Source organism: Pteropus alecto, unplaced genomic scaffold (assembly GCF_000325575.1).
Source record: "Pteropus alecto unplaced genomic scaffold, ASM32557v1 scaffold44, whole genome shotgun sequence".
Classification (NCBI taxonomy): Eukaryota; Metazoa; Chordata; class Mammalia; order Chiroptera; family Pteropodidae; genus Pteropus; species Pteropus alecto.
Genome location: NW_006436812.1, coordinates 8262360 through 8272850, shown reverse-complemented (window position 1 = coordinate 8272850; position 10491 = coordinate 8262360). Strand labels below are relative to the sequence as shown.

Genomic DNA, 10491 nt, shown 5'->3' with positions numbered 1-10491 from the left:
AAGCATGGGGAACAAAAGGCCAGCAGGGCTCCATGTTCAGTGTGTTCCCAGTAGCCAGGCAAACCTGGATGTAAATCTCATTATCTATAGTCAGTAGCTTTGTGACTTAGGACAGGTGTCTGGACCATTTTGAGCCTCGGCTTCTTCATCTATAAATTGGGCATGGCCAACATCTACTTCTCGGGGTCGTTTTAGAATTACTCATTTAATGATTATTTGTACAAGCCTTATGAAGAGACACAGGCTTTCAAATAACATTCTAACACTGAGAAAATGTACGGTTCTTTTACTCTGCGTGGTGAATTATAATAGAATCAGTGATGTTGTACTCAACAGATTATATATCTCAAGGCTGGTGAGAAAATTCAACTACCCATGGATAAAGTAATCTACAACTTTAAGCGAACAAACAGCATTCCCTACATTCTAAGAAAAGTAATTTTATATAACCGGCATTCATTGTTTCTACAACTATTATAGGAAAGTCCTTTGCTCTTTTTAATAAACTTAGATCTATAACAAGATCCAGAATAAGTATAGATTACACTTTAATGGTATGGCAGTAGCATGCAAATATCCTATAACTGTTTACTTATTGAAGCAGTATTGCCAGTCCAGGACTTCGTGGCCCCAAAGTTCCAAATTGTTGTGTCAGCAATTCGTAACCCAGGGTTCTTCGTTAGATGCTGCTGAAATGTAGCTTATGATTTTAGTTAAATCTTAATCAGGGCTGCTTCATAGAAATAGGCACTTATAATCATTTCGTTCCATTACAAAAGGTGTCTAGCCTAATGCTGCAGAAAGTGTTTTGCAGGTCACATTAGTATTACCAGGGTGTGTTTTTTCTAATGTTTTATTTTTCAATTACAGTTGGCATTCAAAGGTGTGTTCTTTTAAACGCAGATCTAGATCTCTGAGCCCACCTCAGACCAAGTGCTTTAGAGCCTCTGAGGGCAAGGTCTGTGTGGGTAACAAGATCCCCATGCACGTGGTTCCATAGTGTAGCTGTTAGCACGTCAGCTTTACATGTAGAAGGTCCTGGGTTCTCGCCCCGGTGGAGCCCCGGTCCATGGTCTACTGCACGTCTGCTTTACATGTAGAAGGTCCTGGGTTCTCACCCCGGTGGAGCCCCGGTCCATGGTCTATGGCCATGCCACTCTGAACAATCCTGAAGTCTGCTCTCAGAAGCTAAGCAGGATCGGGCCTGGTTAGTACTTGGAAGGGAGACCACCTAGGAAGACCAGGTGCTGTAGGCATAAATAATAAAAAAAAAAAGATCCCCAGATGATTCCCATGTGCATCAAGCATATGAACCACTGTTGTGGCAACTCTTCGCACTCAGAGATGGGACATTGGGATCCCCCAAGGAACTGGGGCACAGGAGGGACCTACACCCTTGGGTGGGGTCAGAGAGACTTCCTAAAAGAGATGGGACCATCTAAACCAGAGTTTCTCAACCTCGACACTATTGACATTTGGCGCCAGATAATTCTTTGCTGTGGGTCCATCCTGTGCACTGTAGGATGTCAAGCAGCACCCTTGGCCTCACCATTAGATGCCAGTAGCACCTTCCATCCCCAGCTTTGATAGCCAAGCATATCTCCAGACATTGTCAAATGTCCACTTGGGTGCAAAATCAAGTCCAGTCAAGAACCGCTGGTCTAACCAGAGCCTCAGTGTAGTAAAACGGGGCAAAAATTATTCAGGGAGCGCAGTGGAAAGAGGCATGAGCACAGAAGCGAGTGACCCCGATCCAAGCTGAGCTATGAACTGTGGTGACTAGGAGATCCCCAGTGAGGGAGGGTGGAATAGCATTCCCAGCGGTAGGATTGACAGGAGTAAAGGAGGGAGAGGGCAAGACCCACAAGGTTTAAGGTGCTGGGACAGGGTAGGGAGAAGGTGCACGTCGGTCCCAGCATCTGGTAGGCCAGCTGGGTGTTGGGCTTTGATCTAGGCCTACCAGCCCTCTCCCTCAGCAGCACCTCCCAGGACTGAGACCACTGGACTGGATGGCCACCTGCCTCCCTTCTCACCGCCGGTCCCAGGCTCAGCTCTCCCCTCCTCTTGCATCCACAGTGCCTCAACCTGGCCTTGCTGCTGGCGGATGTGTGGTTGAGCTTCCTGCCGAGCATCTACCTCGTTTTCCTGATCATTCTGTTTGAAGGGCTCCTGGGGGGTGCTGCCTATGTGAACACCTTCTACAACATTGCCCAGGAGGTCAGCACCAGCCAGAGGAGGGTTGTGGGTGGCCTCTCTGGAAAAGGCCAGGGCAGAGATGTGGAGACCTGAAGCCTCACCCCTGCTTCTGCCCTCCCCAGACCACTGATGAGCACCGGGAATTTGCCATGGCCGCCGCCTGTATCTCTGACACCTTGGGGATCTCCCTATCAGGGATCCTGGCCCTGCCTCTGCACAACTTCCTCTGCCACCTCTCCTGACACTATGCTTCTTAGGACACAGGACACAATGACCAGGGGCCTGCACTGACAGGCAAGCAGGTCAGACCCGAAGCCCACAGCCCAGAGCCTGTCCATGAGCTCTCCCCCTGGACTCCCCTGCACAGCTGGGCTGTTGAGAAGTGCTGAGATCACGTTCCCCTTGGAGCGAGGGGAGCAGCTTTCTCCCACTCCAAGCTCATCTCAAGAAGTTCCTTCTCGGCATTAAGCCCTCGGAATAAAGGCCCGTTTTATCAATTGACTCTTGTGCCATTTGTCTCCTTGAAAAAGTGTTTATTTTATTATAAAAGTAATAAAAGCCCACTTTGGATATATACAGGAGAGTGTATAGAAAGCACTTCAGGAGATTTCTATCAGGTTTTACTTATTCATTCACTGTTTGAGGCAATCTATATACATTTTTCTCCAATATGTAAGTTCAGACACACAGAGAAGTTGAAAGAATTTGTGCAAGTGAGTACTCAGTACATATTACCTGGGTTCTACAATGACCATTTTGCCACAGCTGCTTTGTCACATCCAGCCTTCCAGTCAGTCAATCTTACTTTTGCAATGCACTTTAAATGTAGGGAGCTGACTTGAATATACTTCCCTCTACGTGCTGCATGCAGCATGTACATTGCTAACTAGAATCCAGTATTTTTGTACAGTCCTTTTTAAGGTAAAAATTATGTACAGTAAAATACACAAATTGTTACTTTTTTTTTAAGTAACTGAAGTGGGCTCAGTGTTCCCCATATATCACTATTAACCATCTCTACCATTTTTGCCATATCTATGCATAACAATACTTCCATTTACTTAATATTTTTCATTAAAGTGACTAACGTTTAATATAAATTTAGTTATTTTAAAAGGAAACGTCACTATTTAAAACATGAGTTATATATTTTTTCTACAACACATTCAATGCATAACTGTTGGTGTTTAAAATGAACAGCCAGTACCCCCGAGATGACTGGTTATGTTTGTGGCCCATGCTCAGGGAAGTGCTGACACAATGGTTAACAACATGGGCTTTGGAGGCAGAGAAAAGACTGGGGTCCCAGCTCTGCCATTCACTAGCTCTCTGATTTTGGGCAAGTCTTTTCATATCTCTGTGCCTCAGTTTCCTAATCTGTCGAATGGAGATAACAATAGTACCAACACGTAAGGTGGTTGTGGAAATGACATGAGATCATGAGAACACATAGTCAGCACTCAATAATTGGCTATGGTTTGAAACCTGCCTGTACCTTTCACATTGTATTATGCCAATGGTTCTCAAGTGTGCATCAGAACACTTGTTAAAATACAGACTGTTGGGCCTACCTCCAGGGTCTGATTAAGGGAGCTTGGAGTGGGCACCAAGAGCTCACATTTCACATGTCATACACCCAGGGCATGCAGCTGCTGCTTTTCAAAGACGACATTTTGAGAACCACTGAATTTACCCTTTTCCTTTAAAAAATAATTCTTTGTAAGCCTTCTTTTTTTCTGGTTAAAAAACTTTTAAGTATGTTCTTTAAGCCAGGAACTTTCTTGCTGTGGATGCAAAAATTGGTTTCCTTTTGATGGGTGCATAATATTCCATCACAAGGGATCTTTACAACTTAGGCATTCTATTAATGTTGGCCATTTAACTTGTTTTCATTTATTATTAAAAATAACCCCTTTGTGCACCATGTATTTTCTACATATGAGTATTTCTTTAGGATAGATTCTCCAAAGTGAAAGTGTAGGGGTGAGCATTTTTTAGGTTATTGATAGGTCACCACCTTGTCTTCTGAAAGGTTTTTTGTTTTACCAGTTTATATGCACAAGTTGTGCGTGTGTTTCACAACACCCTCCTCAGCAATGGATATAATCATTTTGAATTCTTTACTAAGTGAGTGAAAACACATTCAATCTTGATTATTTTAAAAATTACTTTTAACAGCATCATTGAGCCATACTTCACTACCATACAGTTGGTTGTCACTATAATCCAAGATATGTGCGAACATCACCACAGTCAACTTTAGAACACCTTTGTCACCTCAAAAAGAAATCCTAGTCTACGGCCATGCCACCCTGAACATGCCTGATCTCATCAGATCTCAGAAGCTAAGCAGGGTTGGGCCTGGTTAATACTTGGATGGGAGACCATCTAGGAAAACCAGGTGCTATAGGCGTGAAAAATAAAAACTGGTGACAAGGTCCTTGCAATCTGTGAGGTTAACCAAGGATCGCCTTTCCTAAAAAATAAATAATAAAAAAATTCTATGACCTTTAGTTTTTCTTTCACTTAATGTTTTCAAGATTCATCCATGTTGTAGCATCTATCAGCACTTTATTCCTTTTTATGGTTGAATATTATAACTTTGCATGGATATATAACATTTTGCTTATCCCTTCATCAGTTGATGGACATTTAGATTGTTTCCATTTTTTTGGCTATTATGAACAATATTCTGTAAACGTTTGTGTCAAGTTTTCATGTGGACATAATATTTTCATTTCTCTTAGGAGTAGAATTGCTGGGTCATGTGATAATCCTGTTTAATCCTTTGAGGAACCTGCAGACTGTTTCCCAAAGTGGCTGGCTATACCATTTTACATTCCACCAGCATGTATGAGGACTATAATTCTCCATATCCTCACTATTACTTGTTATTTTTCTTTTTGTTTATTTGATTTTTTTGTTTTTTGTTTAATTATAGCCATCTAGTGAGTACGAAGTGGTATCTCATTATGGTTTTGATTTTCAGTTCTCTGATAGCTAATGATTTTGAACATCTTTTCATGTGCTGTTGGCTATTTGTATATCTTCTTTGGAGAAAAATGACTATTCGGATCCTTTGCCTTTTTATTTGGATTGGATTATTTGCTTTTTTATTTTTGAATAGTAAGAGTTCTTCACATAGGCTAAATAAAGTTCCTTACTAGATAAATGATTTTCAAATATTTTCTCCCACTCTGTGTGTTGTCTTTTTACTTTCTTAATGGTGTCATTTGATGCACAAAAGTTTTTAATTTTGATGAAGTCTACTTTATCTATTTTTTCTTTGGTTGCTCATGCTTTTGGTGACATAGCTAAGAAACGATTGCCAAATCCAAGGTCATGAAGAATTGCCACTATATTTTCCTCTAAGAGTTCATAGTTTTAGCTCTTACATTTAGATCTTTGGTCCATTTTGAGTTTGTTTTTTGTTCTGTTTTTGTGTGTGGTGTGAAGTAAGGGGTTAGTGCAGAAAGAGTTAACATAACAGGCTCAAACTGCTGACCTTGTAAAAGCCTGCTTGTAAAAATGGCCCTTGCCTGGAGTGTGGTAACTTAGATTTCAGGATGTTTCCCACCATTAACTGATAAAGTGGCTCACACTGCCTAAACTGTTTGTACAAACATTATGGTTTATGCTGAACACCTATGTTCCTTCTGCAATCTGGAATTTTGGTACTTGCTAGGTAGAGTGCCTATGTGACACTCTAATGAAAGTCCTGGCCCTGAGTCTCTAATGAGATTCCCTAGCGGGCAACATTTCACATGTGTTGTTCCAACACATTGCTGGGGGAATTAAGTATGTCCTATGTGACCCCACAAGGACCCTTGGAAGCTTGTGTCTAGTTTGCCCTGGAATTCACCCCCATCCTTTTCCCTTTGCTTATTTTGCTTTGCTTCTTTTCATTATAACAAGTCATAGCTACAAGTATGACTATACTGAATGCTGTGAGTCTTCTTAGCAATCACTGAAATAGTGTGGTCTTAGGGACTCCCAATACTGGCCCAAATTTATTGTTTTGCATGTGGGTATCCAGTTGTTCCAGAACCATTTGTTGAAAAGGCTTTCTCTATTGATTTGTTTTCATACCTTGTTGAAAATCACTTGACTGTATATATGGGGGTGTATATCTAGGCTCAGTTTGATTCTACTGACCTATATGTTTATTCTCATGCCAGTAAGACACTGTCTTGATTACTGTAGTTTTATATTGAGTTTTTGAAGTTGAGAAGTCTGAATCCTCCAACTTTGTTCTTCTTTTTCAAGCTTGTTTTATGAATTTTAAGATCAGCTTGTCATTTTCTGCAAAGAAGCCAGCGTGATTTTGATTGGGATTGCATTGAATCTATAGATCAACTTGCAGAGTTTTGTCATCTTAATCATATTGCCTCTTCTGATCCATGAACATGGGATGCCTTTCCACTTATTTAGGTCTTTTTTATTTTCTTTCAACAATGCTTTGTAGTTTTCAGAGTATACATTTTGCCTTTATTTAAATTTATTCCTAAGTGTTTAGTTCTTTTCTGATGTTTTTATAAATGAAATTGTTTTCTTAATTTTATTTTTGGATTGTTCATTACAAGTGTATAAAAATACAATTGGTTTTTTGTCTGCTGATATTTTACCCTCCAACCTTGCTGAACTCATTATTAGTTCAAATAGGCTTTTGTAGAATCCTTAGAATTTTCTATAAACAAGATTATGTCCTCTGCACCTTTCTGATTTGGATGCCTTTTATTTCACTTTGTTGCCTAATTGCCCTTGCTAGAACCTCCAGTGCAACACTGAATAGAAATGGCAAGAGTAGACATTCTTGTCCTGTTCCTGATCTTAGGGGAAAAGCTTTCAGTCTTTCATCATTAAGTATGATGTTGCTGTGGGTTTTTCATAAATGCCCTTTATCATACTGAGGAACTTTCCTTTTATTCCAGGTTTGTTAGTATTTTTACCTTGAAGAGGTTTTGGATGTTGTCAAATGTTCTGGGTTTTTAGTTTTTGGTTTTGTTTGTTTGTTTGTTTGGTTTTTTTTTTCATCTATTGAGATGATCATGTGGTTTTTGTTCTTTATTCTATTGATATGATGTATTACATTAATTGATTTTCCTATGATAAAATGACTTTGCATTCCTAATAAATCCCACTTAGCCATAGTCGATGTATTAGATTTTCTAGCATTTTGTTGAGAATTTTTGAGTCTATATTCATAAGAGATATTGGTCTGTAGTTTTCTTGTGTTGTTTTGTCTGGTTTTGGTATCGAGGTGATATGACCCTCATAGAATGAGTTGAGAAGTATGCCCTCTTTTATTTTTTGGAAGAGTTTGTGAAGAACTGGTGTAAATTCTCCTATAACTATTTGTAGAATTAACCAGTGAAAGCATCTGGTTGAGGCCTTTGCTCTGTGGTAGTTTTGCTACATATTTTTTTTGTTGTTCTTTTTTTTGCCTTTAAAAATTTTTAATTGAGGTAAAATATACATAACATAAAATTTACCACATTAACCATTTTAAAATGTGCAGTCCAGTACTTTTAATTATATGCACATGCAGAAATTTTTTTATCTTGCAAAACTGAAACAACTTCCTATGCTCCCCTCCCCTAGTCCCTGACAAGCACCATTCTACTCGCTGTCTCTAAGAATTTGACTACTGTGGGCACCTCGTATAAGTAGAGTCATACAATATTTGTCTTTTTGTGACCGGCTTATTTCATGTAGCATAATGTCCTCAAGGTTCATCCATGTTGTAGCATGTGTCAGGATTTTCTTCTTCTTCTTCCTCTTCCTCTTCCTCCTCCTCTTTCTCCTCCTCCTCCTCCTCCTCCTTCTCTTCTTCTTCTTCTTCTTCTTCTTCTTCTTCTTCTTCTTCTTCTTCTTCTTCTTCTTCTTCTTCTTCTTCTTCTTCTTCTTCTTCTTCTTCTTCTTCTTCTTCTTCTTCTTCTTGTCTCAGCTTTATTGAAGTATACTTAATTTACCCTTAATTTTGTCCCATAGACTTCTTAAATTATTATTATATAGACAATTAGTTGCTCATATTTACATTGTACAATTCAATCATTTTTTTTCAATTACATATAATAACACATTAGTTTCAGTTGTACAGCATAGTGATTAAAAATCTATATAACTCATGAAGTGGTCACCCTACTAAATCAGGTACCCCTCTTTCCCCTTACATATTTTTTACAACATAGTTGTCTATTTTCCTTATGCTACACTTTATATCTCCGTGACTATTTTGCATCTATCCATTTGTACTTCTTAATCCCTTTGCCCTTTTTCGCCATCCCCCCAAGCCCCCCTCCCATCTAGTAGCCCTCAAAATATTCTCTGTATCTATAAGCTTGTTTCCGTTTTTGTTGCTGTTGCTGTTTTTTATTTTGTTTTTTAGATTTCACATGTACATGAAATCATGTGGTATTTGTCTTTCTCTATCTGACTTACTTCATTCAGCGCAATACTCTCTAGGTCCATCAAAGCAATGTCTTTTTTCATCCCCTTCCTTTTAGTGAGTGTGTGTCTTTTAATCTGAAGTGAGTCTCTTATAGGCAGCATATGTTTTCTTATCCTTTCGGCTTCCCTATCTTTTAGTTGGAGCATTTAATTCCTTTCTATTTGAGGTACTTGTTGATAAATATGTAGTTATTACCATTCTTTATTCATGTTTTTGATACATACTTTTTCTTTTTAAAGAAGACCCTCCAACAATTCCTGTAATACTAGCTTGGTGTTGATGAATTCCTTTAGCTTATTTTTGTCTGGGAAGCTCTTTATCTGTCCTTTGACTCTAAATGAGAGCTTTGCTAGATAAAGTATTCTTGATTGTAGATCCTAGGTCTTCATCACGTCGCATATTCTGTGCCAAGCCCTCTGCCCTGCAAAGTTTCTTCTGAGAAATAGGCTGCCAGTCTTATGTGTATTCCCTTGTACGTAACTGTTTTTTTTTTTTTCCTTGCTGCTTTTAAAATTCTCTCTTTGTATTTAGCCTTTGGCATTTTAATTACAATATGTCTTGGTGTGGGCCTCTTTGGATTCCTGGTTTTTGGGACTCTCTGAGTTTCCTGGTTAACCCTCACCAGGTTAGAGAAGTTTTCCATCATTATTTCTTCAAATATGTATTCAACTTCTTGTTCTCTCTTCAGGTACCCCTATGACACAGATGTTTTTACCCTTAATTTTGTCCCATAGGCTTCTTAAATTATTATTATATTCTTGGTTACTTTTTTTCTTGCCATTCTAATTGGGAGTCCTTGGATTTCTCATTCCCTGTATCGGTGTTTTGATCCTCTTCTTCCTCCACTCTGTTGATTTCCTCTAACATACTCTTCATCTCAGATAATGTGTTCTTCATTTTTGACTGGTTCCCTCTTATAATTTCCATTTCCATTTTTATTTTTTTATCTCTTTGTTAAAGTTCTTGCTGAATTCATCTACACTTCCCCTAAATTCATCGAGCATCTTTATAACCAGTGTTTTGAACTCTGCATCTGTTAGATTACTTGACTCCATTATTCCTGGATCTCTGTTCTGTTCTCTCTTATGGTTTCTGCTTCTTTGTCTTCCCATGTTGGCTGCTTTCTGTGTCTGTTTCTATGTACTAAGCAAAGCTCCTAAGTCTCCCAGTCTTACTAATGTGGCTTTATGTAATAGGCGTCCAGTGGCACAGTCCTGAGAGGAGTTCAGCTGCAGGCCAAGTTTAGTCCCAGCCTGTACCTCTTCAGGGCCACTTGTTAAGATTCTGCAAATAATCCATAGATGCTGTGCTTATAGTTGCCTCAAGAAGCCATGCCAGAAAACGAGATCAGCTGCCTCCAGTGTGAGTCTTGGCGCTGCTTGGCAAGTGGCACAGAACTAGCCCAGGACACAACTGAATATGGCTTTGGTGGGGCCATGAGTTGGGGGAGGTGGAGTTTCAGGGACTCTTCTGAGTGGATCGACCTCTGTTACCCAGTTTGATTAAGTCTCAGCTGTGTCTGCATACTGGAAGCAGGGAGGGCTCAACAGAGGAGCAGTGGATTCCGCTAGCACTTCTGCCCAGGAGAAAGCCTTGACTCTGGCCCTCTCTCCGACAACTCAGTGTGCCCCTTGCAAGACCCTGATGACCCCTGAGCAGCCGACCAGGTGTTGGTGCTCAGAGTGAGAAAGTCCATCACCGCAAAAGTCCAGTTGTGGACACGGCCCCTTTAAGTGATATCTGCAGCTGCCAGCCTCTGTCCGACTAAGCTGCTGGGGACCAGGCAGCCTTGTGTCTTCATCCCTTCCTATCTCCAACTATTGCGGGGTGATTTCTAGTTCTTT

General features: G+C 40.0%; 1 protein-coding gene, 1 non-coding gene and 1 pseudogene across 9 annotated transcripts in view; all 3 read left to right on the top strand.

Annotated features, from left to right (window-relative positions):
* Window positions 1-2697, top strand: part of CLN3 (CLN3, battenin) — a 10327-nt gene extending 7630 nt beyond the window's left edge. For all 8 annotated transcript variants that reach the window (XM_025048392.1, XM_025048394.1, XM_025048393.1 and 5 more), the window contains 2 exons: window positions 2077-2217; window positions 2319-2697. In XM_025048392.1, the coding sequence (XP_024904160.1) occupies window positions 2077-2217; window positions 2319-2438 (261 nt within the window). In that variant the 3' untranslated portion in view covers window positions 2439-2697. The remainder of the gene's footprint in view (window positions 1-2076; window positions 2218-2318) is intronic.
* On the top strand, window positions 1141-1256 carry LOC112481623 (annotated as a pseudogene).
* A 1793-nt stretch (window positions 2698-4490) lies between the features above and the next one.
* LOC112481613 lies at window positions 4491-4609 on the top strand. Its single transcript, XR_003046978.1, has one exon. It is a non-coding gene; the product is annotated as a 5S ribosomal RNA (ribosomal RNA).
* The last annotated feature ends 5882 nt before the right edge of the window (window positions 4610-10491 follow it).